Source organism: Eleutherodactylus coqui, chromosome 13 (assembly GCF_035609145.1).
Source record: "Eleutherodactylus coqui strain aEleCoq1 chromosome 13, aEleCoq1.hap1, whole genome shotgun sequence".
Classification (NCBI taxonomy): Eukaryota; Metazoa; Chordata; class Amphibia; order Anura; family Eleutherodactylidae; genus Eleutherodactylus; species Eleutherodactylus coqui.
The window spans coordinates 53,842,036-53,870,028 of NC_089849.1; the positions used below are offsets into that span (position 1 = coordinate 53,842,036).

General features: G+C 43.2%; 1 protein-coding gene across 1 annotated transcript; it reads left to right on the plus strand.

The window, feature by feature from the left end:
- The first annotated feature begins 8,343 nt into the window (after positions 1–8,343).
- Positions 8,344–27,918, plus strand: TOP1 (DNA topoisomerase I). The gene is made up of 20 exons (XM_066587556.1): positions 8,344–8,441; positions 12,480–12,567; positions 13,267–13,555; positions 13,651–13,703; positions 15,510–15,605; positions 15,707–15,782; positions 15,862–15,959; positions 16,054–16,169; positions 16,991–17,112; positions 17,200–17,322; positions 19,443–19,630; positions 20,653–20,797; positions 21,120–21,263; positions 21,958–22,143; positions 22,230–22,298; positions 22,496–22,610; positions 24,083–24,210; positions 24,328–24,422; positions 24,914–25,063; positions 26,290–27,918. Exons 1-20 carry the CDS (start codon positions 8,360–8,362, stop codon positions 26,390–26,392), a joined length of 2,466 nt encoding a protein of 821 aa, XP_066443653.1. The 5' UTR covers positions 8,344–8,359; the 3' UTR covers positions 26,393–27,918.
- The last annotated feature ends 75 nt before the right edge of the window (positions 27,919–27,993 follow it).

Genomic DNA, 27,993 nt, shown 5'->3' on the forward strand with positions numbered 1-27,993 from the left:
TCTTCCCCCGCGAGCAGAAAATCACAGTGGATTTTCACTCTTAGACATAGAAAAGCGTTTTGCTTAGCACGTCCTATCGATATTTGCTGCGGGATCTGGAGGTGAATGCCCACGCCGGATCCTGCCGTGCAAATACGCCCATGTGCACTGCGCCTAACACAAGAGGTTATGGTACCGTTCAGCAGATGCTTCTAACTGACTGATCGGGCTACAGAACAAAACCCAACTCTGACAGTTTTACTGACTTTATTGGGGTGTTCCTGGTAGAATAGCGCGCCCAGAGCCTTACTGGACTAGATCTTCATGTTCCTTGTAAAACCCAGGCAGCTGGACTCATCCACAGAAGTTACATGGTTCTGATCAGGTCATTCATTTATTAGTTGTCCATGTGATAGATGGTAAATGTATGATCGCTGCGACCCACAGGGATCATGAGCGCATCCGGGGTCCCCCTTAGTGAACAGGGCAACAGTGTATGTGTGTCCATTGTTCACTTCTGCTCAACTGTGCCCCGTCTCACATAAGTGTGGTGTTCTATCATGTTCCACCTGCGGGCTTTGGGCGCAAAATCCGCTGTACTGCTCATTACGCCTGCGTAGATGCCAAGATGTTGCTGCCAATCGCCATGCACTTACATGCGCAGTACTCTGCAAACTACGGCCGTCTGATATAAACGCAGCACCGGGCTACAGAGCAGTGGTGGTCATGCCTATCCATCATTGGGGTTCAAGGTGCACCCTTTTTGGGATCCCTGAAGGTCCCTTGAAGGACAAATCGCTTGCTCTCAAACTTGCTCGGTTTTTAACCAGACTAAAAGTTAGGTCCCTGTTGGCCCATGTAAACGGGGCAATGGAGGCGGGCAGTTCTAGCGATCCCCGACCACCCCGCCTCCATTCACAGGAACAATAGTCGGGCAGAAGCCTTTGGGTCTTTCTAGACGGTTTACATCGTTGGCTCATCCAAACGAGAATTGTTCAGTCCCTCTTATTTGCTTATACAACAAATATGAAGGACCGAACGAGCCAACGGGGGTTTTTGCGATTGCCTAAAATGAACGACAAACAAAAAGCGAACATTTAGACTGAGCGATGCTTGTTGAACAATAACACTGCTCAACAGCATTTTTCCATCTGGTGTGCGATATATCAATTGTTATGGATTTTTGGGTGTAGAATCCGAATTTACCTTTAGAAATGATGTATCACGTAAGGTTTTTATGTAATTTAGGTTTGTTTTTTTAAAGGTTTTTGTGTGTTTGCTCATTTTCTGGTGAATTTATATAAAATTGAATCAGTGACTAAGCTAAACTCTTTATTTGAATGTAATACACAGTGGATGAAGTTCTAAAAATGGTCACTAGATGGCAGAACAATGTAGTTGAGCAGGAAGGTCACCGACATGAGCCTATCTGTACTGCTGTTTAGTGTTTGTAATCTGCATGAAGCCCTTCTCTTCAGTCTTACCTCAACATATCGGGGGTTTTTTGTTTGTTTCATTCACAAATGCATTACCAGAAAAACATTATTTAGTTCTGAGTGTTTTTTTTTTTTTTGTATTTAAAACCAGACAATATTTGGCAATACTGTATTATTGTCTGTGTAATAGTGCTATGTATCTCATAAATGTGACATGATAGACAGAATTCTTCCACTGAATTCAGCACTAGAGATGAGCGAACGTACTCGGTAAGGCCGATTTCGCAATCGAGCACCGCGATTTTCGAGTACTTCACTACTCGGGTGAAAAGTACTCGGGGGCGCTGTGGGGCGGGGGTTGCAGAGGGCAGTGGGGGCAGCAGCGGGGAACAGGGGGAGCCCTCTCTCTCTCTCTCCCCTGCTCACCCACAGCGCACCCGAGTACTTTTCACCCGAGTAGTGAAGTACTCGAAAATCGCGGTGCTCGATTGCGAAATCGCCCTTACCGAGTACGTTCACTCATCTCTATTCAGCACCCCAAAATTAGTTGAATCAGCCTGTTTTCAAACCTGATACAGAAAAAAAAACCTTTTGTTTTGTTGACCAGTGAAATTGTCGCGTCTGAAAGCGCCTTATGGTGCGGCTGTTGGGCACTTACACACCCCACAGTCCTCTCGTGTAAAAGTACCGTTGGGCTCAGTTCACACTAGCGTTTTTGGTTTCTATCTAAGCTCTTCCAGCTAAATGGGAAGAAAATGCTTCAGTTTTTGCGCCCACACATATGCATTGAGACCAAAGACCTTCAGTTTCAATCCGTTTTGTGACTTTTCCATCGCCGTTCGGCTGGGTTCACACGGGGCGGAATGTCTGCAGCCGGTCCGCATGGAAATTCCACACGGTTTCCGCAGCTGAAGTTCAGAGACATTTGGCTCCGGTTTTGAAAGCAACTTATTCCGCTGCGGCCGTCTCTCCCCATAGAAGATAGCCGCCGCGGAAACTGCGATACAATCGACATGCTGCGGCTTTGAATTCCACGCGGCATGTCAGTTTCAGCATGGCTTGGCCACAGCGGAGTGTCTGCAGCGTGTGGAGGAGATTTTTGGAACTCTCGTCCATGTTGCTGCTTAGTCTTAAAGGAGATGTCCCGCGCCGAAACGGGTTTTTTTTTTTTTAAACCCCCCCCCCGTTCGGCGCGAGACAACCCCGATGCAGGGGTTAAAAAAACCACCCGCACAGCGCTTACCTGAATCCCGGCGGTCCGGCGTCTTCATACTCACCTGCTGAAGATGGCCGCCGGGATCCTCTGCCTCCGTGGACCGCAGCTCTTCTGTGCGGTCCACTGCCGATTCCAGCCTCCTGATTGGCTGGAATCGGCACGTGACGGGGCGGAGCTACACGGAGCTACACGGAGCCCCATAGAGAAGAGGAGAAGACCCGGACTGCGCAAGCGCGGCTAATTTGGCCATCGGAGGGCGAAAATTAGTCGGCACCATGGAGACGAGGACGCCAGCAACGGAGCAGGTAAGTATAAAACTTTTTATAACTTCTGTATGGCTCATAATTAATGCACAATGTACATTACAAAGTGCATTATTATGGCCATACAGAAGTGTATAGACCCACTTGCTGCCTCGGGACATCTCCTTTAAGATTCCGCATGGAAATTCCACCCTGTGTGAACCCAGCCTTACAAAAGTGCAGGCTGCTGTGCTTTTTTTTTTTTGCTTTTCTTTTCTGTTTTTTCCCCATTGACAACCATGTTAAAGAAAACCGGAAAATTATCAATTTGCTTCTGTTTTGTTTTTTTTTTTTCACTTCGGTGTTCTTTCCATTTAGCTGCGCCAACAGCGGAACAGGTAGACAAACAAAAATTGATAGTGTGAACTGGCACTTAATGGGTTGTTCAGTGCTTCAAAAAACTTTTACTGGTTTACAAATGTATTAAATACGGAGAAGTCACATAACACGCCTACTTCAGGAACTCCCTGCCCAGCACACGGAAGCTGGCAGTCACGTGCTGTTCGTTGTGCAGCCAATCACAGGCTTCAGCAGTGATTCTGCCATAACCAATCAGAAGCTTGATCGGCTATGGCAGAATGTGTCGGCTTCATCTGGGTTCCTAGCAGTTGGCTGGATGGGGCTTCACTGGAGCAGATCAGGATGCGGTCTTTCTTTTTTTTTCATTGGCTCAAAAATGTTTGGGTTTTTTCTTTTGTCATGTAAAAACCTTTTAACCCTTTGAGAACCACGGGGCATATTTGTTCCACAGTTTTAAACTGCCTCAAGTTGAATTGAATCTATTACGGACCTTAAAGGGTTAGTAGATCACTCTGATAATGTGCAAACCTGCCTTGACTCATGAAATTGGGGACGCTCACCGTTTTAGTGGTCCGTAGACTGAAGGACTTCTGGTGATTAGAATGTGTAAGAATGACCCCAAGGTGGAGGGAAAGGGTTAAAAATTGGCCTCTCTTTCAGCATATTAGGTCTTGAGCTTTGGCCCCCACGGATCTGATATTGATAAGTAGTTGATCGGCGGGGGTCCTTCTGGCTCTGCGCTGGGGTCGGAATCGGAAGTGTAATAGTTGGCTTCGCTCCAATTGATTTTACTGGGTATTATACTTCCGGCTCCAACCCAGATGACGATGACCAGCCCGCTGCACTGATGACGGGCCTGATAATCAGCTGGGATCTCGAGCGGCGTCGGGCTCCTGCTGATCAACTATTGATGACAGCGGGTAGGTCATCAGTAGTTAAAGCCCCCAAAACTCCTCTTAATATTGAAAAAGCCTAGTAAAGTAGTTCAGTTCGCAGTCGTTATGTACATAGATCAGCAGCAGCTCGCTCACTTCTCCTTGCATCTAAATGCTTCCTGCTCAGTATTTACTTAGGAATGTGAAGCACAGAATGAAAAGTGAACAATTCTCAGCGATCTGCCTGTCTAAATATTCAGCGCAGGCTTGAACAACTGGGAATCAATTAGCAGTGAAGTCACACGCTTGCTGAAACGAGCATCTGCTTATATAAAAAGGGGCATTGGACCATGACTTTATGGCCTATGGGTGCTACATATGTTTCCCTTATCAATAGGTGTCTAATTGTTCCATCTTCCTTATTTGCATGTATTTCCCAGAGGAGCGTGCATGGCCTTATAAGTCTCCTCACTCACCTTTATAGGTGCTCTCCTTAAGGAGAGATACCCTTCCCGACCCACATCATAGGCCAAGCCAGGATCCTACTGTACACTGATGAGGGGCAAACACCCCGAAACGGCTGTTTGTGTATGGATTCTGGCTTGGATTTCAATTCCCAATCATTGTTTCAAAGACCTATATAAAGGGTCGGACATTGATCTGCAGGAATGCTGCCATCCAATGGGTGGCGCTGCAGAGGTATTGTTCTATCTTCCTTTTAGTGGCGAGTGTGTCAGTAGACACCATACCATAGGTCAGGCAGCTGCTGGTCTTCTGTTGCCGTCAGGACTATCAATAGAGGACAGACCACCAGTTAAAGGGGCTTTCCAGCTGTCGGTAGCAGCAGCCTCTGCTCCGAACCCCATGTATTTTGGCGTTGATCGGCCGGCGTCTTGAGCGGTGGACGTCGGCTGATCAATAGTATGGAGCTTCAGATATTGGCACGTTGCACAATTGCTGTGGTGAAGCAGCCTGTCTGGTGATGGGCTTCAGGGATGACGTAAGAAATCTCATTTGCTCTTGTTAATTATAATGAGAATATTCATTATCGCGTTTCTTAATCTACAAGCAGTGACTCACCTTTAGTTAACCCACTGAGAACCTTCATGTTCATACAAGATGTAACTTGAGTCTTGTATCTCCTATCGATCACTGGTTAATGCACAGCAATTTGATTCCTGGTTTAGTCGTCCTTATTGGCAGCTTCAAGGGCAGTTCGTATAAAGCGAGGTTGACATTTCATTGAAGGTATACAAAGATGTCCAGTAGCATCCGACACAGACATTAGCAGCTGGTTCCTTAAGTCCTATAAACTGTGAGGTGTGGCCTTCACGGATCAGACTTGTTTTTCCAGCACATCTCATAGATGCTTGATTGGATTGAGATCTGAGGAATTCGGAGGCCAAGTCATCATCTTGAACTGTTGTCATGTTCCTCGTCTGTTCGTGAACACTTTTTTCCATGTGGCAGGGCAAATTCTGCTGCGGAAGGTCACTACAGTAAGGAATATGTTGCCATGAAGGAGTATACTTGGCCTGTACAATGGCTAGGTAGATGGTACGGGTCAAGGTGGCATCCCATGAATGCCAAGACTCAAGGTTACCCAGAGCATCATATTGTCTCTGTAGGCTTGTCTTCTTCCCATAGTGCATCTTCCTCAGGTAAGTGTTGCTCACACCCCCATGATGTAAAAGGATATGTGGTTCATCAGTGTAGACCACCTTCTTCCATTGCTCCAGGTCTACTTCTGATGCTCGCATGTCAATTTTAGGCACTTTTGGCAGGGGCAGTATGGGCACTCTGACACCTTTCTAAAAGCCAGCAGTGACTTTTTCAGCAATTTGTGCTAAAGTAGACTTTCTATAGAATCCTACTAGACGGAATAGCCTTTTTCTCCCAATGTCTGTCTGTGAGCCTTGGGCTCCATGATGCATGTCCTCAGAGCTCCTCTATCCAGTGCAAAAGACTGACCGGGATGGAGACTAAAGACGTCTCTGTCTCGTATATTTCACCTTCCCAAAAACTAGCCCCAGTCACATAGCCTATCGACTTTTGTATGTGAAAGCACTACAGGAACCAGTGTGCCAGTCGTTAACTTTTTAGCTTCTGGAAAACCCCTTTAACTTGGCAACCCTATATATACATATACTCAGAATACTAAAATTGCCATGGGCCATGTTACCTCTAACTAGTGAATGAGTGAGTTAGCTATCTAGAAGCACCTCAGAGTAGTCCAGTGCCAAAGTATTGCCATAATTTAAAGGGAACCAGTCACCTACTTACTGCACCATAAATTAAATTATGGTGCCGTTAGGGAGCAAACATAGCTGGGGGAGCACAGTGCTCGGAGAAGGGCTGCAGTCCCCTTATTTTAGCAATCAGCGGGATCCTCATTGATCAGAACTTCTGACGTGTCAAAAGCTTTCTGTAAGTGCAGGTACCCGTTAAAGGTGTTCTGAGTAACATCCGCTTCCTATGCACTAACCTAACTAAGCACATACTCGCCGCTCCCCACTGTCTCGAACAGCTGCTCCACGTTTACTGGATGTCGCAGGCACTGCAGCCAATAAGTGGGGAAAAAATAAGAATCAGCTCACCATTAACGGGCATTTAAACCAGCATGGACAATAGCAAGGGCAGAGAAGGGGAAAGCCAAGCTGGTCCTCGGGTAACGACATCCAGAAGTCTTCAAAATCCAAACTTTGTTCAAGCAAGACTAAAAATTATAATGTCTAAATCCATAGATTAAGAAGAAGAAAAAAAACACGTTGACACGTTTCAGATCTCTGGGGTCTTTTATCCGCCTCAAAAACTGGCAGTAATTCATAGACATACCCTTAAATATCTGGATTTGCACACAGGTTAACCCTTTTCCAATGGTCATATCCGTGCAGAAGAAAGTCTGCAACATATAGCCTATAGTGCGTTTTCTCATTGACAGTAATTGGGTACTCCATGGTTGCAGAAGCAACAGATTCCATGTAGATTCCACATCAGAATACCGCCATGTGACTATACCAGACTTTTTGAATAAGCTGTTATGTGTTTGAGGTATGACACTGTATGTGGCCATTATATGGCTTGTATCCTGTATTTTTCATTAATTTCTTAATTTTTTTTGCTTTTACCTTGAGCTGATGCCAGGAGCCTGCTGCTTTGATAGTTCTATACACTGCATATGGGGAAAACTGCTTCCCTAACTCTTGGTAACACACAGATATAACTGCATCATAGATGACCGTGTACAGCAGTACTGCACAGTATAGATGTGATTTCAGTAGCTGTAAAACAGTAAATCACTTGCTGTTAGCCATTACCGCACGTCTTTAAGAGGCCCAATGTCCACGTGCACGGATTACACTGCTTAATCCCACAGTGGTATCCATGTGTGCCTGCGGACATGAAGAGGAAAAGATGATTTCTTACCTCTCCGGATCCAGCGTGGGTCTCCTCTGAGCCGGACGGATCTTCTTTCTTCAGCACGGCGGATGTGTCTGGGCGCGCCGCTTAGCACATGGGCAATGCGTTCTCTTTTTTCAAATCTGCTTTCCTGCAGATCCGTGGCCTGTCCACAGTGACAGCTATGGGCGGTCCATCGGACGGCTTCCATTGACTTCAGTGGAAGTCAGCCACACGGGATCTGCAGAAAATTGGAGCATGCTGCGGTTTCTTCCGGTGCGTGCATTCCGCTCTCCAGGGGGAAAAAACGCATTCACATGCTTTTTACTGTCCTGCGGACGCTAATGCATTCCTATGGGCGCTTGATTTGCAGATCTCCCGCATGGTTACCGCAAATCAAATCCGCCCGTGGACATTGGGCCTTTGTCGCTCTGTAGCATCCTTAACCTGTCCTGGCCTCTCCATAGACGTCTGTGGGCAGCATGGGAACAGTCTCCCCCACTTGTCCATGTCTAGTAACAGATTGATTAACAGGTAGTGGACAACAAGAGACACTCCTAGGACCAGCAGTTTAGAGGGACTTTTCAGCACATTAAAAAAGCCATTTTGGGTAGTGATTTGCACTCTTCTATCACATAAACACAAGCAGGAGTCTTTTAAAAAATCGGTGACCGTTTTAACTTTAGTTTCTTCTTCTTCCAGTTAGCCTTACCAATAATATCATGTAAGAGCAGATGTTGTCATCCTGATTAGACACACAGGCCCTTTGTAAATTCTCTAGATCTCGTAAGGCGTTGAAAATAATACAGAAGTAATTTGGACCAGACAATGGGGACCTGTGTGACACAATCAATGTTGATTTGGTATGAACTACAATATAATCCCTCCTGGGTGCCGAATATTGGGAGCTATCAAGCCAATTCTATTAACCCAGGTGAATATAGGTAGTGGGGGGGGGGGGGGAGAAAATGTTGACTATTTAACTCTTTTTATGAATGTGGATGGGTCATTGGATTCTCTCTGATCACTGCTTACAAATTGTTCCACTGTTATACATTTAGGGGTGTAGATTCTTTTTGGAAAATGCTAAAAATCTTATTGGAGCCCTGACATTAAACCACTGGACAGATGAAGTGAATGGCATCAATTATCTTGTGAAAATGGTGCTTGTCAATCAATTCTCAAAGTCAATGTATTGGAAACAAGAAAATGGGCATATGTAATGATCTGAGTGACACTACTTCTGGTCATTATGTTTTATATGCTGCATTTTCCTCTGAAAGGTGTACATCTGATTCTCAATTCTCTCAGAACTAGAGGGAGGAGCCTTGCTGCTGCTCTGTGTTCTACAGACCGTGCACAGAACTGCAGATCCTGCTCTGTTACACACATCACGTAGGAGTAGTGTGCATGTTAATAAACCGCAGCAGCTATATCTCCGTAGATCGCCTCTTATCGGATAGGGTTATATATTTAATTTTCCTGGTATTTTATTGCAAGTATTGTAACTCGTTGCAACTATTGGCTTTAGTAACAAACGTTTGCGGTTGACTGGTGCAGCTGTGTCGGGAGTCTACTGCTCTCTACACCTCTGGAATTTCCAGCCACTTCTTCTTGCAGTAAAGACTGACTGTCTCCCAACACTAGAACGTGGAATCTTTGTCCACCATTTTTCCCTCCAACATGACTGGATATGATCCCAACGACTCGATTATGATGTCGGTTATCATTAGTGGACTTTCTTGCACTGAAATCTTACTATATAATGTAGAAACTTCATTGGAACCAGGAATATACAAAGACGGTTAATTATTAGGTCTGTAGAAAAGTGCCCATAACTGTTTCAACCTGCCGGTGTGTTGGGCCGGTCTTGTTATGTGACACTACTATGTCAACTAGTATTCTCTCTGTGGATATATGCAAGCTGCTATAAATAGTGACCTTCCAACTCGTCATGGCGAAAGTTTGTCAACCTTAACTACTTCTGTGTAAACAGTCGGCTAGAGAGGAGCACCCAATTACCATCTTCCCATGACATGGTCACTGAGGGCCAATGGGCTAGTATGACTGCCTGGAGCCTAATGAAGACTCCCAGGATTGTTGTGTATGGATTCCCATTAAAGGCTTCATAGACAACATTAAAAATCACTACATAGTGCAATATTGATAAAGTATTGCAATATAGTACAAATGATCGTAAGCTTAAGTCCCCTGTGAAGACTAAAATAAAAATGCAAAAAAAAAGTTTGTTTTAAAAAAACTGCAAAAAAAATAATTTTTTAGAAAAAACATTCATTTTTTTTTCTATTAAAAATTTCAAAAGAAATTGAAAATGCCCAAATTGGTATTTCCATGTCTGTAAAAGACTGAATTATTAAAATATCTCTATTTACCTCACATGGTGAAGGCTGTTAAAGCAAAAGTATTAAATGCCAGAACTTGCAGTCTGCAAATCATGTCCTATGAGGAACGGTTAAAGGATCTGGGAATGTTTAGCTTACAAACAAGAAGGCTGAGAGGAGACTTAAAGGGGTTGTCCCGCGGCAGCAAGTGGGTCTATACACTTCTGTATGGCCATAATAATGCACTTTGTAATATACATTGTGCATTAATTATGAGCCATACAGAAGTTATAAAAAGTTTTATACTTACCTGCTCCGTTGCTGGCGTCCTCGTCTCCATGGTGCCGACTAATTTTCGCCCTCCGATGGCCAAATTAGCCGCGCTTGCGCAGTCCGGGTCTTCTGCAGTCTTCTATGGAGCCGCTCGTGCAGAATGCAGGCTCCGTGTAGCTCCGCCCCGTCACGTGCCGATTCCAGCCAATCAGGAGGCTGGAATTGGCAATGGACCGCACAGAAGAGCTGCGGTCCACGGAGACAGAGGATGCCGGCGGCCATCTTCAGCGGTAAGTATTGAAGTCACCGGAGCGCGGGGATTAAGGTAAGCGCTCTGGTAAGCTTTCTTTACCTCCCTGCATCGGGGTTGTCTCGCGCCGACTGGGGAGGGGGGGTTGAAAAAAAAAAACCCCCGTTTCGGCGCGGGACAACCCCTTTAACGGCTGTCTACAAATATCTGGAGGGCTGCACAGTGCAGAGGGATCAGCCCTATTCTGATTTGTACAAGGAAAGACTAGAAACAATGGGATGAAACTGAAAGAGAGGAGACATGAATTAGATATTAGAGAGGGAGGTCCTCAATGAGCGGAACAGGTTGCCACGGGAGGTGGAGAATCCTCCTTCAATGAAAGCCTTCAAACAAAGGCTGAACAGATCTGTCTGGGATGATTTAGTGAATCCTGCACTGAGCAGGGGGTTGGGCTCTAGAACCGTGGAGGTCCCTTCCAACTCTACCATTCTAAAAGTTAAGAGATGTATGTAACCCAAAAATGGTACTAATAAGAATTTCAACCTTTCCTGGGAAAATGAGACCCTCACAGAGCCCAATTGATGAAGAAAAAATTATGGATCTCAGAATTTGGTAACGTATGAAGCAATTGTTAAAAGAAAAAACAAAACTATTTTGGTATTGCTGCAATCATACTGAAACAAAACAAGGCTTATGTCCTTTTTTTTTTTTTTTTTTGTACCAGAAACGCTGTAAAACACCCCAAAACTGGACATTTAAAAAATGCTGGTTTAAATACATTATATGGTACGTTAAAATAATACAAAGATTATAAATCCACAAAAAACAAGCCCTCATACAGCTATGCCAACGGGAAAATAAGTGGTAGCTCTTGGAACACGAGAACGCGAAAACAAAAACTCTGATCCTGAAAGGAGTTAAATAATCTGATGCCGTATGTTTAATGTGTGCCAATATAGTGCCGCCTTCTGCAAGGGAACCTTCACTTGGGATGGCTTCTGTCCTGCTATTAAATGGTTCCTGACCAGGGCTTCCCTGCTGTGTTCCGGGCGCAGTACGTAATGTCTCAGGTGTTGCCATAATTGGTTCTCACGTGCAGCAATAGGGGTGGATTCACACTACCATTTAAACTCTATTTTAACCTTCCATGTGAAACGGATCCATTTCTGCCGCCACAGTCTTGTTTTCTTTTATTTCCTTTTTCATTTAAATAAATAATTGTAAAAAATAAAAATCTTTCCATCTAAAAATCACCCCAATGGGGTGGCTGCACATGGACTACTGAATAACTGCTCAAAAAAGGGAACTTTGCAAACTATTATGTAAACAAGGCTAATTTACTCATTAATAGTTTCTGGTCAGCTCCCCTAAAAAGAAATAGTCACTTGTTGATCAAAAGCTGTCTGTTGTAAAGTCAGTTATTTGTATTTGAGCAACTTGGGGCCCTTTTACACGGGCGACCTTGCTAGGTGCAGATGCCCAACAGGTTGTCCCAGCAATGATCACCCCTGTGCTTTTACACAGGAGCGGTCATCACTAGTGAATGGAGGTGGGGCGAGTTGGGGATCATTCCAGTCTGCTCGCCTCTATTATAACCAGGTAGTCGTTCATAAGTGTAAACTGCCTGTTCACATGGACTGAACAGTTCGGTTTTCTGCATGAGAACAAATTCTCGTTTGTTGTTCAGTCGGGATATGCGTTTATACTAAACGACATTGTTCAGATTCCGGCTCGGTGTAAAGGTACTCTAAGCGGTCAGTCCGGCCTCACTGATGGCCCTTATTGAGACTTAGACTGCAGTGTCTATATACAGTGATATGCACAAACTGCAGAAGATCAATGGTGCAGCAATTAAGCCCTATTGCAAAAATGACTGACAGCCCAAAATGCATGCATTTAAGGAAAAAAAAGACCCCCACCCCCAAAGATGTCCATAGCCTTTAGATATCTGACAATTGCATATTGAGTACCAGCTTCCATCATCTTCATCATGCGGGCCGTGTTAGTAGGATCTTTCCATCACTCTAGTTGGCAGCATAGACAGAATCTACTGCTTATGGCTACATAAATGTCTCTGCAGTTTTATAATTTCCTGTTTTTGTTTCAGATTCTCATAAACATAAGAAGGACAAGGAGCATCGTCACAAAGAACATAAGAAGGACAAGGATCGGGAAAAGTCCAAGCACAACAACAGGTTAGTCCATGGTTCCTGGAAATGTCACTAGTGTTGAACATCTATCTTCACGTACATCGTATCTGGGGTTGTGCTTTGGTACTTGGGAGTCTTTTATGATGTGAGGTTGGCGACCACTAAATGAAGCCTTTGCAGTTCTTTTGGCATTGCCTTGTGCTTTCCAACTTGTCTGCGCTGCCCATCATTTTAGGGTCTGAGGTCCAGTAATCTCTGCTCCTAGAAACTATGGGCATTGTGATCTTGGTGCTATATGCAGATGCTGATTTCAATGGGAGAAAAGCCACTTATTAGACTTCCTTCTCTGACCCCAATTACCACGTCCGGTCCTGCTGCATTGACAGGGGGCCGGATCTACTAATCAGGCTGCGATACCAAAGTGCATCATGCTGCCAATCTACTATTGATGACCCAACCTGAGAATTGACCATCAATGGTAAAATCCTGGAAAACCTCTTTAAAGAGCAAGACCTATGCCTGCTCATAGTGGGATCACCACCCAGCTGGGAGCAGGCAGAGCCACAGCACTTGCAGTAGGATAGGATGGAGAGCGAGACCATTCCACCCCACTTCCCCCTTGTTAATAGCCGGGTGGTCTGCTATCACTGATAGTATATAACCATCTTCAGCCTTATGTATTTCAGTCTTATTTTTATACATTATAAACTAGAATGTGATGATATTTTGTCTTTTCACCTTTAGTGAACACAAAGATCCTTCCGAGAAGAAACACAAGGACAAACACAAAGATGGGGAGAAACACCGGGAGAAGGACGGTGAGAAGCATAGAGAAAAGGATGGGGAGAAACACCGGGAGAAGGATGGGGAGAAGCATCGAGAGAAGGATGGGGAGAAACATCGGGAGAAGGACGGTGAGAAGCACAAAGATGGAGAAAAGCATCGGGATAAAGATGGGGAGAAGCGTAAAGATGGGGAAAAGCATAAAGAGAAACATCGGGAGAAGGATAAAGAGAAGAGGAAGGAGGAAAGGGTGCGTGACATGCTATTGGTGACCGCTTAGTTCAGGAGATCTCCTGTGCTGCTCCTGATGTAGCATTCATTCATTCAGTGTATTTTGTCTTGCAGCTCAAATCTTCTGGCGACAGCGCCAAAGTTAAGAAAGAAAACGGTTTCTCCAGGTAAGATGAGAACTAAAGAGGGGATTCTGTGATTTTTTACGATTGAGTCCTCTTTGCTGCTAAACATGGCTGACTGTGTAATATACCAGCGTATGATAAAACCAACCCTTTTACATAACTGTATCCTGATGAGTCGTGACTTGCGGGAACAGAAACAAAAGCATAAGCAACTTTCTAGTGTACTTTCAAAAAATGCAAATGAGTCCAACAGCAGAAAATGTGGAAATTATAAAAATAGGCACTTTATTAATACATTTTTTATTTCCCCCGTCTTGTAAGTGCTGTGGAATATGTTGGCGCTATACAAATAAAGATGATGATTATTATATTGTTACATTGAACTGGATTAACAGGACTGCCTATTTAGATACTTTCCACGTTTTCATGTTGGACTTATTAGTATTTTTTGGATTTCTCCCTGAACTTATCCAAGGTTAGTCCGTGCACAAAACCCATTTATTATCCATCGTTGGGCATTCTCCCCATTGCAGTGGCCTTTTTTATATCCTTCTAATGTACGTTATTAGTTTCTGTTTTCAAAATCTTGTTGCTGACAAGTCATCTCACAGCTGAAAGGCTGATTGTTGGATGCAGTCTACAAAATGGTCCAACTAAGAGCTCGTTCACATGGGCGTATGCGTACAACACTGCGGGCCTCGGTCTGTTGGCGGACCATTTGATGGGCTGCCAACCTCTGCAAGCAGTCCAGGCTCTCTTTTTGCTGCTTCAACTAAAGACCCCTTTTTATGCTGCTTGACGTCACTGTGACCCCCTCTTGGCCAGGAATGACTACCTGTGCATGTGCTGTCCTGAGTGTGGTGCAGCCACATTGTAGGTGGAACACTTGAGGTCTCCAGTGGCTATTGCTGGAAGGGTGCAAGGGCGTTTTGTTTTTTTTTGTTTGTTTTTTTTTTAAGCTGAAGTGGCAGGGAGAGAGCCTAGACTGCTTGCAGAGGTGGACCACCCCTTCAATGGTCCGCTGAATTAGAAAAAAAAAATCTACAATTTCTTAGTAGGGTGACCTGCAGTTTTTATTGGTACCAGGTTGGAGAATATACAGCTTTTTGCCTGCTTTTTATTCAATGTTTTCTCTCTCTTGGAGGCGGGATGCCAAAAAAAGTGCACTTCTGCCGTTTTGGGTTGTGTGTTTTTTTTTTTTTTTTTTGTTTGCTCACAGCGGTCAATGTGTGTGCAGAATAAGTTATATAATTTAATAAACTGCACTTTTAAAGACCTGGGGATCCACATTTTTATTGGACTGGGATAAAGCTTTTTTACTATTTAGGAAAAAATGAGTAATCTTACATTCACACCTTGTTTTTGTCCCCAATGGGGATTTGAGCTAGCGCTTGTCTGATAACATATATAATATACTGCAATACTTCACAGGCAAGGCTTAATAGGAAGCCATTCATGGCAGGCCTGAGGGCCTTCACAAGGCCCCAGGCAGCCTCATTAACTGAACAGTAACCCACATTCTTGTTGGGGGCAAGTCATTCAGGTGACAGAGGGAGCTTCCCCACTCGAGCCATTTTAATGCTGCCATCAGAACGGACAGTGACCTCTAAAGGATTAACTGTTAAGATTAAAGTTCTTTGATCCTTGTGGCCCGGCGTCAGCTGAGTATAGAATAGGCTCTGCTCCCAAGCCCACTCTGTACAGCAACGCCGACATCCAGCACACATGTATGGCAGATGCCGGGAAGAGGTTTTGAAGAGTTGACTTACCTGATGCCTTGTATCTGGTTATATGTGGTAATACAAGGTCATTGTACCTCTATATTCACCATATTACTTTCTTTACCAGTCCTCACCATATTAAGGATGAGCCCGAAGACGACGGCTACACTTTGTCTCCTAAAGAGCAGAACAAGGCACTGAAGAGATCCCGGGATGACGAAGAGTATGTGGGGAGAAGGGAGCGTGCTCATAGCGTTTGTGTAGGGTTAGGTATACACATTCTCAAAATCCACCATTCTCTAAATCACTCATCTCCCTTTGCAGCTCTGATTACAAGCCCAAAAAAATAAAAACAGAAGATGTTAAAAAAGCCAAAAAACGAAAACAAGAGGAAGTGCCGGTAAGTAACCCGCATGTCTTATGATAAAGCTTTTAGGGATGAGCCATGTCTTTATTTTCATTGACTGAATTGCTTCTAGGATGTCAAACCTAAGAAAACAAAGGGCAAAGATAAAGGCCAAGTGGTAGAAGGCAAAAAGAAAAAGGTGAAGAAGGAGGAAGAGGAAAAATGGAAATGGTATCAATGGAACCTGCTTCTGCATTTTGTATGTTTTCTCTGCTGGTATGTCCTACTTTACTCATCAGCTATTTGTTATGTTTTCTGCTCACAGGTGGGAAGAGGAGCGTCATACTGATGGTGTCAAATGGAAATTCCTGGAACACAAAGGCCCTGTATTTGCACCGCCCTATGAGCCTCTCCCAGAAAATGTGAAATTTTATTATGATGGTAATGATTGTTCTTTGACGAGCAAGACTTTATACTCCATGTTCGTTTACATTGCTTAGTCCTTTCATTGGTCCAGGAGTGCTAGATAATGATCTTCTAATATGTTTACTTGCTTATTGCTGTAAATGGGTAACATTGTTTTGTGCAGGGTAAAAAGTATATGTCGTTTTATTTTATGGGTCGTTATGTAATACCAACATTTTTGGTTTTTGATGACTTAACAAAAAGCACGCCAAAAATGGGTGGCTTTTTTTTTTCTTTTTCTTTTTTTTTTTTTTTTTTAAACGATTCCTGTTTTTTCACGCCCCTGCAGAGGACTTGAACCTGCAGTGCTATGATCGCTCTGATAATATGCATTATTGCTGATTTATAGCGATCACTGGCCATGCAGACCTGGTAACATTTATCGCTGCATGTAAGGGGTTGTTAACAGCGGGGATCAGTGTTCTCATTATCTTTTCTTTTTCCTCCTCCGCCTGCTGTTGCAGCAGGTGGTCAGCTGTTAGTCACAGCCAGATACCCCTGTGGATGGCATGGGTAAATGGCCCTTTTTAGATATTTTATGCCATCACCACAATCAAGTTACTTCCCTACATCAGAGTATTTTATTACCCATCTACCTGTATTGTCGAAGGATAGAGGGAGTTTGAACGACTGTGACATTCATGGCTAGGATCAGCTGCTTTTGAAGAGATGGGCATCTGGCTTTCAATTTCTAAATTAAAATCTACATAAAACTGTATAATCGGGGTTCAAAGGTGAAGATGTTTTGAGTAAAAAATATCCAAAAAGTCCAAAAGAACACGTTTTGTTGACTGCAGGTAAAACCGTGAAGCTCAGTCCCAAAGCCGAAGAAGTAGCCACATTCTTTGCAAAAATGTTGGACCATGAATACACTACAAAGGACATCTTCAGGAAAAACTTCTTTAAAGACTGGAAGAAGGTAAGTTAATGAATGCTTTTCTTTTATTTTTGCGGTTTCATATTCATCTATTCTAGCTCTGATTTTCCCAAACCAAATTTTTTTCAGGAAATGACTGCTGATGAACGAAATCTCATCACTGGCCTGAGCAAGTGCGACTTCACCGAGATGAGCAGCTACTTCAAAGCCCAGTCCGAGGCCAGGAAGCAGATGACCAAGGAGGAGAAACTGGTATTGTAACAGTTTTAAAAGTGCTGTCTACTTTTAGCGCGGTATTACACGGACCAGCTATCGGTCGAAAAATCGCTCAAGCAAGCAATTTTGACCAATAGCTGTCCTGTTTTAAACCAAGAACCCATCAGGATACTGAGAAACGGCTTAGTTTCTAGTTACTTCATATAAATAGCAAGTTGCTGGCCTTTTGGATCACTGCCTGTTCAAAGAGAATGGAGGCGGCAAATCTTTGGTGCGCTCCACCTCCATTCACTGTTTTTGGGGCAACTTTTAGGCACTTTTGTGCCCAACAGTCGTCGCGTTTAAAGCCACTCTTAGACTTCGCTTTCTCGACTTTTGCCTATAGGAAATGCACCAGATTTTCCTGCAGCCTCTTAAGGTGAAAGGGGCGATCAAAGCGCCATTCTGTAGGGTGTAAACTCTGCACCGTTAATAAACTGCAATTGGTTTATTGGCATGTCTTGACACTGGCAGTTGGTGTGCCAGTAATGAGCATTTTTTTTTGTAACTTGATTGGCATTTGCTTTATATAAATGGAGCTGAACAATCGGCTGCCTACTGTATATTCCCGTGTGATTGTTGTCTCCATTACTTGGGCACATACAGTTCCATTGTTGGCAGCACATCACTGTTTACACAGCTGACAACAGATTTATGGTGCCCCAGGGAAAAAAATCGCCCAACAAACAAGCTTTTGCTAGTTTTATCAGCTAATTAGCGAAACCTTAATGGACCATTTAGGCAAAGGATCCCTGACACTTGTCCCCACACATACTGCCTCCTGTGCTGCTGAAGCTAATATTGCTGACTCGTGGAGGCCGGTGGAGATTTCTCTCCTTGCTCTCCCCCACTTCTCTCCATTGACCCAACATGGCGGCCGTTCAGTACTACACGGCTGCTATTTACACTCGGCGATCTGCTCATCGTCCATCGTTTATGCAGCATGAACTATGGGCGATGAGCTGATCGTTCAGTACTGAACGGGTGCTTTGTTAAGGCAATGGAGAGGGGCAGGGGAGTGCGAGGAGTGAAATTTCCTGCTGGTTGCTCTGTGAGCGAGCTGGAGATACTGACTCCCGTGCAAGAGCACAGGAGCGAGGGCACACAGGGATGAGTTTTGGGCATCATTTGCCCGACATTCGTCCCGTCTAAATGGGCCTTAATACTGGTAGATGATCAGAGGCACTTCCCTTTTTGATCATTGGCCCATGTAAAAGAACCTATTGTTTAGTTTGCCTCAAGTATCCTCCAATCTCTCACGCATTTTGATTTTGCAAGGGTGTTGGATGTTATTTAACTCCTTAAGGGCAGGGCCTTTTGTTCTTTTTCCTCTCCTTTCAATTTATTTAGGCTTTTCCTCCCCACTTTCAAAAAATCATTACTCTTATTTATCAATCGATGTCGCTGTCTGAGGGCTTGTTTTTTGTGGGATGAGTTGTATTTTTCAATGGCAATATTTAATGTACCACATAATGTGCTGAAAAGCGTTACAAAAATCTCGAGTGAAAGTAAGAAAAAAAACAATTCCGCCATCTTTGGGGGAGCGGTCTTGTTTCTGCATAGTACACATTACAGCAAAAATCACTTTATTCTACAGGTCAATCTGATTTACTGCACTACATTTAAAAAATAAAATTTCTGGAATAAAATTATTTCTGCCATCTTCAGACAGCCGTAACGTTTTCTGTCGCCCTAGTTGTGTGAGGGCTTGTTCTTTTGCGAGACGTCCTGTAGTTTCTATTGGTACCATTTTGGAGTTATATACGACTGACCGCTTTTATGAAACCAAAAAAATTTCTCTGGTGAGATGGTAATGACCAAAGAAATAGCAGTTCGTTTTTTGTGTTTTTTTTTTCTTCCCCTGAGCCCCTGGAAGCTACTGTCAAGTTCTCTTGACTGGTAATTGGTTACAGTGGTGGCCTGACCAATGAATGTAAGGACATCACTGTAGGAGCTTCTGGGAGTGAGTTGGCGCTGCTGGAACACCAAAACATTTAAAATGGGAGTAGACTCGTTCTTAAAAATTTGACAACCCCTGTGATTTTAGGTTTTTTTTTAGTTTTTTTTTTTATGCTCTTTACAGAATAATTATTATATCCTTCTCAAATGTCTTGCAGAAAATCAAACTGGAGAATGAGCGATTGGTTGCAGAATACGGCTTTTGTGTTATGGACAACCATAAAGAAAGGATTGCAAACTTCAGGATAGAACCCCCTGGCTTGTTTAGAGGAAGAGGAAACCATCCAAAAATGGGCAAGCTAAAGAGGAGAATCAGGCCGGAGGACATCATCATTAACTGCAGCAAGTACGTAATGAAGAATGGGGGACCATGCAGACTGGTGCAGAGTACTGAAGTGCCAGGGAAACCAATTCAAGTTTAGCAATAAAATAAGTTGTCCGGTTACTGGTCAACATTCCTGTACAGGTCCACCGGTGCTAAATTATTCTCAGCCCCCATGATCCAGCACTGCGGCCCCATCGATCTCGACTGGTATTATGGAGGGTGACGTCACTGAATGTTACCTCACCGCAGCAGTGTTGGCGTTCTGAACTTCTGGCATCGTAGCGCCCAGAATGGGAGCTCTTCGTTATTTTTTTTTGTTATTTTTTAGCAAGGTTGGATCTGTATAGGGAATGATTTTTTGATATTCTGACAATGCCTTTAAGCACTGAAGAGTGTAATATCTAATGTTCTGGCTTCGTAGAATAACTACTTAACTACACCTTTATGAAGCAGAATGTTAAAGGGGCTTTCTGGGACCAGTGAACTTACATTTGCATCTTAAGCCCAGCCACAATGCAATATTCTAGAAGTTCAAGATCTCTATGGGTCACCCGATCACATCGCAGGTCATGTGGTGCCACCAAGACCTTCTGCTGACGTGTTGTACGTGATTGTGTGCCCTTCCGGCAGGCTCTGTGTAGCCTTTCAACCATCCTCTGACTATGCTCGGTTCAAACACATGAAGTTTGCTCCATACATTCACAACCTTTACTGCACCTCTATGACTTTTCCTTCGCTCGGCTGAGTAGTGGAGTGGGTGGGCAGTGTCTGTTACCAAGCGGGTGTATTGGAAGGACTTTGTTTGACTAAGCCAGCGCTGTGCAGAATAGGAAATGTAGGCTGTGACTGCAGGAAACTGCCACAGACCTGAACATCATGATGTAACTGCACATGCCTGCAGACTCTGAGAAAAGCAGCAAATTACTGAAGTATTTGGGAGACGATACATAATGTGCTTGGACCATTTTCCAAAACCCCCCTTTTAATGGTCTCCAATGAACTTGGTGCTATTAGGGTCTCAATAAACTTCTTGTCTAATTTAGAGACTCCAAGGTTCCCACTCCTCCTTCCGGTCACAAGTGGAAAGAGATTCGACACGACAATAAGGTCACCTGGTTAGTGTCCTGGACGGAGAACATTCAGGGATCCATCAAATACATAATGCTGAACCCTAGTTCCCGTATTAAGGTAAGTGTGGCGCTTTTATAAATCTGTGTATTCTGTATATAATCTGTTGTTTTTATGATCGCCGCAGTGTGTAATAACAACATGACCAGTTTTTCCTATTACTGTAGTCACCCCTTGGTGAATCCTGTTGCGCTCATTTAGTGTCTCTTACTTTTTGTGCCCATCTGTGCTTATATATAAGCATTTAATACTTATGAATACGTTTGCTTCAGTTGTCCTCCTAGTTGGTGGGGGATCACAGTAATGCCGCTTCCTGTTTTAGGTATATTTTGTCCTCAATGCCTTGTATTTTCTAATCCAGTGTGTTCCTCCTTTTTATCAGGGAGAGAAAGATTGGCAGAAATATGAGACGGCTCGTAGGCTCAAGAAATGTGTTGAGAAGATCCGAAACACATACCGGGAAGACTGGAAATCCAAGGAGATGAAGGCCCGTCAGCGATCTGTTGCACTGTACTTCATAGATAAGGTGAGAGTACTGGTGCTGTCAAATCTGACAAGACAATATATGCATTCAGAATGGTTCCTGGTTTGTTTAAAGAATATACTGTACCATAGATGTGGGTCCACCCATACCTATGTCAAGAACTGGGTTCCCCCAGCCCAGCTGTATGCTGTGGTTGGGGGTAGTCAGGAGTATAGAAACTGCATATTAGAGCCCACTCGGCTGTTTCCATACTCTCAACTGCCATGTAAGAGTGGTATTGCCATCTTAGCCTTTGCCTTAGATGACAATGCCTCTTTTTTAACTTGCAACGGACTGATTAGTCAGGTTCATTCTAAGGCCCAATGTCCACGGCACACATGGATTTTCAATGCGGATGCACCGTGGATCATCTTTAAAAATGATTTTATTTTTTTATCGCTTGCTGGTGATCGCAGATTGGGAGGTTTCAATATAATAGAGCATGCTGCAATTTTAGATACGCGCAGGGCATCCGCAAAGCGCCTAAAAATCAAATCCACGGGGTTTAATTCAATTGTGGACACTCCATTGTTTTCTACGGGCGACTAGAGCTGCGGATCTCCCGTGCGGGAGAGCCACTCGGTTTTATTAAATCAAATCTGCATGTTGGCCTTGGGCCTAAGAGGACAGCTCGTGTTTTGTTCTTCTATTGCCTGCTGTAATCTATGCTCATACATCCACCTTTTTGTATATCTAGCTGGCTTTGAGAGCTGGTAATGAAAAGGAAGAAGGAGAAACCGCGGACACAGTGGGTTGCTGCTCTTTGAGAGTAGAACACATAAAACTTTACCCAGAAATGGATGGACAAGAGTACGTGGTAGAGTTTGACTTCCCGGGTAAAGATTCCATCCGTTACTACAATAAGGTGCCTGTGGAGAAGAGGGTATGTACTAGTGTTTTGTAGTGTACATTTGTATGACCAGATCATTATGCCTCCTGCTTCACACTTGTCATATGGTTCGGTAACAGGTCTTCAAGAACCTGCAGCTTTTCATGGAGAACAAACAACCAGAAGATGACTTGTTCGACAGGCTTAATGTAAGTGTGTGTTCTGTCATGCCTTTAAAGACCAGGATGAATCTGTTGTAGATGTGAGAAGGCACAGATTTGGGTCAAGCACGCAGTGTTTGTATCCATTTCTCCTTTTTTCTGTAAAAATGTTAATTTTTGAAAAGGCGTTTCGAAATATTTCTTCCTTGAGGAAAAAAAAACAACCCCCTTTTTTTTTTTTTCAGACAACTATTCTAAACAAGCATCTTCAAGATCTCATGGATGGACTAACAGCCAAAGTGTTCAGAACATACAACGCCTCCATCACCCTGCAGCAGCAGCTGAATGAACTTACCAACCGTAAGTGTAAAACTTGTGTTCAGAGAAGGAATTTACAACTTGACGTGACTTCTTGATATTTGTGGTAGTGAAGTCCTTAAAATGGCCTAGTACATTCACACAGGACAGTCTTTCCAACAACTTTCATACAGGGGCGATTAGTCGTTCCGTGAATGAAAGCGGAGCGCCCCAACGATCTCCTCCGGCCTCCATTCACTGTGACAAGCAGTCATTCAAAGATTGAACAACTCATGTTTACATTTAGCGTGATGGTGCTCACTAGTCGTTTCGTTAAGCTGAAACAAAGCGACTACTGAGCAGTTTCTCACTCTGTGCCCTGACGGTGGCTGAGTGTACACGATATACAACGATTACCGAAAATTGCTATTTCAGGCAACAATCATCCTGTGTAAAGCTACCTTAAGTGTCAAGTTTAGTATACAGTGCAAGGTCGGGTTCGTACAACCATACTTTGCGGCCTGCGAGAGGAATATGCGTGGCAAGTACGTAATTGCACTGCGTACTTGCTGCGACCCACCCATAGCCATGTACTATCTTGGAATATATACATGCATAATGAGTACCATGATAGAACATGCTGCAATGTCTCTTGGTGCCTATGGTCTATTGGTAGAGCCTATTCCGCATGCAATACACTGTAACGAAATGGTCATGTGAGCTCGGCCTAAGGCTTCTGACAACTGAGGAAGCAACTTGGTGGATACTCACTAGGTTGTCCCTTTATCTTGTAGATGCCTATGTTTAAAGTGTACCCATCTGATGGTATAGACAGTTATGACACCATTAGTTTGTTTTTTCACACAGTTTCCACTGTGTACTTGTCGGAATTCTGTCAATCCTCAAAAATTGCATTCAGATGGAATCTTGACTAGAATCATAGACTTTAATGTGTCCAACGGAGATCATTTTGGTCTGTGGTTGACATGGTTTCCATGATATATCAACTTTTGTTCCCATTCCTCTGAACAATGAATGCTTGGTCTAAAAGCACCCTGAGCTTTTCTGTTCTCCCTAAATGACAAATGGGTGAAAGTGAACGAGAAGCGTTCGGTCTGAACACAAGCCGACAAATGAGAATTGTTCGCTTTTCATTCGTCATTCCATGCCGGCATAAAACCCATCGTTGGCTCGTTCACTTGTTACAGTTTAAACAGCATTCGTTCAGTCTCTGTATTCGCTTATTCAGCGACTGAATGTTTCTCCTTTTGAAGGAGCCAACGATGCATTTGCCTGTCTAAACCGGCTACATGAGGAACAAGTAAGCCATGAAGTCGCTGGTTCAAACGATAACCTGCTTCTCTAAAAGGACCCTTAATCTGCACTTTTGTTTTTCCTAAATGAGAGAAGGAACAAACTGCCAAACAGACCACAAACGTCTATAGATCAGTCTTCAGTTATTCAAATAGAACCAATGATTTTTGCGCTTGCAAATATTAGTGTTTTTAAGTTTTTTTTTGTGTTTTTGTCTGCAGCCGATGATAATGTTCCTGCCAAAATATTGTCTTACAATCGTGCGAATAGAGCTGTGGCTATTTTGTGTAACCATCAACGTGCTCCTCCTAAGACTTTTGAGAAATCAATGTTGAATTTGCAGACCAAGGTATGAGCTCCCTAATTAACATATATTGCTACAATGTTCATCGCCTGGATGGGACATATTTACACATGGTGTGGATATAGATTGTGTATATACGTATATTGTTTTTATTTGCATTAGATTGATGCCAAAAAGGATCAACTAGCAGATGCACGCCGCGAGCTTAAAAGCGCCAAAGCAGATGCCAAGGTCAAGCGTGATGAGAAGACCAAAAAGTATGTCAAGTTTTTTTGTTTTTTTTTTTGTTCAGCATCTGATAGTAAATTAAAACTTTATTCATTGTATTCTTTATCTTTCGAATATCAAATTGTAACTTTTTTCAATTTAAGACTTTTGCTGGCATGAATGAGACCCTATATCATTTACATCATCCTGTCTTGATTAAGGTGTGCGGCTCATTAGGGCACTTTCAGACTAGCAGAATATTTCCACAAGAGACACTGAAAGATGCAGAAAATGTGATGCCCCAATCTGCATGTAGACACGCAGCTGCAGATTAAGCTTCATCTTGTGGAAATAGTCTGCACATCTGAAAGCACCCTTAAAAGGCCCAGCTCTGAACCGGCATGATTCTAGATGGATGCGATCAGTGTGGGTGTTCAGCCACTGCATGAATGTTTCCATAAAATGCTCTGTGATTTCTATACAGTGTTAATGGAAGGGGTTTCATGCTCTTCAAGCTAACCTTTCGTCTTCCTTTATGCAGGCTTGTTGAAAGCAAGAAGAAAGCCGTACAAAGGATAGAGGAGCAGCTGATGAAGTTGGAGGTTCAAGCAACAGATAGGGAAGAGAACAAACAAATTGCTCTTGGAACCTCCAAACTTAATTACTTGGACCCAAGAATCTCTGTAGCCTGGTAAGAATGTTGTATTATGCGGACTATAATCATAAAGGTTTTGCCCAGTACTTTAAATATGGATGGCTTGTCCTTTTTAGGCTATCCTATCGGTGGGGTGACCCCAGCATCTCAGTTGCATGACGAGACTGTGGCACTGCAATACCAGGCACTGCTGTTACAAAATGAACAGTATGCTCCCTGGTATACAATGAACAGATAGCAATGCTGCAGCTCCTTCAAATAGCTGATTGGCAGGGGTGTCAGTAGTCAGACCCCGGCCATCTGATATTGATTACCTATCCTAAAGAACTAAATTAAGGGATCAGCCTCCTTTTATAAAGGGATTTTCTGCCACACACACCCTTCCCTCCTCCCTATTGATTGGTGGGGACCCGCCGCTTGGATCTCTGCTAATCGTCTGATTCCCAGGACTGCTGTCACTGTGGTTAGCGCAGTCCTGGAAAACCCCCTTAGGTCTGCGCTCTGTGAGACTCGAATAGGTCTGCCAATACAAAGTAACACCAAGGGTCTTTTGCGACCTGCTTTTATAAAGGGAGCAAAACTGACCAAGCATTGGGGTACCAGCACTATGGAGAAGCAGTGATCTGAGGTTATGGTCATGTCATTCTAGTTCTTGTGACTTAGGCCTCATGTCCACGGGGAAAATCTGGCCCGCTTCGAATTCTCCATGGAGAATCCGTAGCGGGTCCCTCCTGCCCCGCGGTCATGAGCGCTGAAAATAAGAATGAACTTACCCGCAGGGGTCCGTGCAGATCTTCTCTTCTCCGCGGCCGGATCTTCTTTCTTCGGCCGGCGGATTTGCTCGGCACGGTGGCGGCATGCTGCGCGCATCCGCCGGGCCGAAGAAAGAAGATCCGGCCGCGAAGAAGGGAGGATCTGCGCGGTCCGCTGCAGGTAAGTTAATTCTTATTTTAGGTCTCCCGCGGATCCGGACGGCTTCCATAGGCTTCAGTAGAAGCCTGTGGGAGCCGTCCCCACGGGAGACCCGCACGAAAATGGAGCATGTCCATTTTTTTAAATTCACTTTTATTGACCATCGGCGGGTATTTATCTACCCGCGGGTGGTCAATGCATCCCTATGGGGTGCGGATCCGCATGCAGGAGAAGAGTTAAAATCCGCTGCGGATTTTAATTCTTCTTTTCCCCGTGGACATGAGGCCTTAGAATGTAGTTTTTTATTGTAACCTTTTGTGTTTAACTTTATTTGTTTTTATCCACGACAGGTGTAAAAAGTTTGGCGTTCCTATTGAGAAAATCTACAACAAAACTCAGAGAGAGAAGTTTGCATGGGCTATCGATATGGCAGACGAGGACTTTGCATTTTAATGAGTGCGAGAGACAATGTTTGTTTTATAATTTGTTTTTAATTATTTTATTTTAAGCCTGGATGTCACCTCAGAAAGGGATTTTTTTCTAGAGAGCTGTGAGCCTTACCTTTATCAACTTTTATTATATGACGGGAAGGGGATATGCAGCAGATTAATGGGGGACAAAAAAAAAAAGACATGGGAAACAAAAACCCCACCAAGGCTAAAGCCTGCTCGCTAAACATTGGCTACTATAATCTCCATGCTGCCGTTAGTATTGTCCCATGGACAAGTAGTATATACATATGTACAAAATGGGATATCTAAAATTGTGATTTAAAAAACGTTGTTTTTATGTGTTTTAAGATGGGAGGTTTTCACCAGGCATAAAAAAAAATCCGCTTTTCAAAAAAGTCTGTATTATAGAATTAAGAAAATATCCTGTGTGTTTTTACAGTTTTTTTTTTTTTTTCAATAACTTCTATTTTAATAGAAAATATAAACTTAACCCTTCCCTTTCATCTGAACATATCCCCTTACCCCCCCTGGTTACACTGAAGAGAGAGGGGCCTATTGTCTGGCAGCTGAGGGGGTCAGTTTGACTCCTGTTTTTTTTTCCCAGTAAACGTGAAACTTTATTCAAGCCGATCGTAATTGTTTGGTTTTGAAAAGTTGCATCAAATGTGATTTTCTTTTTTCTCAGATTTCTCAGTTTTCTGAAAGGGGCGGGGGGGAGGTTTTTCTGAATTTTTATTTTGTATTAATGTGAATTTTTTTGCTTTCTTTGCCCAATCTTATCTATTGTACTATTACTTCAAGTATTTAATCCTTTTTATCTTCTAAGAGAAAAAAAAAAAAATCTACCAGTTGTACAATTGTAGGGACATTTTAAATTCTTTTCATTTCAGCAGATTTTACCACGGAATTTAATTTAATGTGAAGAGTAACTTTCTAGAAGTGCAATGAAGACCAAACTTGTTGTAACCTTTTTATATAAGAAAAACCCCATTGTCAGACTGAACGGCAGCGCCTCACTTAAGCGGCAGTCCCTCTTTGTTTTATGTGGTACTCCAAGTTTTTAGCTTTATGAATGTCATTCGGCAGCCTGTTTTTGAGGGGCTGAGGGTCAACGGCAAGACTTGATTAACTATTAAAGATCATTCGGTTTCCTGGAAGGAATGGTGGTTGAGAAAACGATAAAATGTCAAAAAAAATTTACTTGAATGCGATTTACACTATGGACTTCCTCATGTTTGTAAAATCAATTGCAAAAGATTGGTGAGTTTTTGTGCTGATTGCTTTAAAAAAACATAATAATGCCCTGTAAACAAATTTTTGTGACACTTTTGTTTTGTTTTGCCTAGAACGCTTTTTAATATTTTAATTTTTTTTTGTTTTTAAATATAAAAAGCAAGTGTTCAGAAGACTCCTTTTTTTTTTTTTTTTTTCTTTTTTTGGACATTTCCCCTCCTATCTTCTATTTTTATCATGAATTGCCATTATATTGAGTGTAGGTTATTTAAAATAAAACCCTACAACTTGCAATCTGCCTATGTGCCGTTATTTTCTTTTGCGTAGTTACTTTAAAGAGCCATTCCCGTAAAAAAAAAAATTATATGC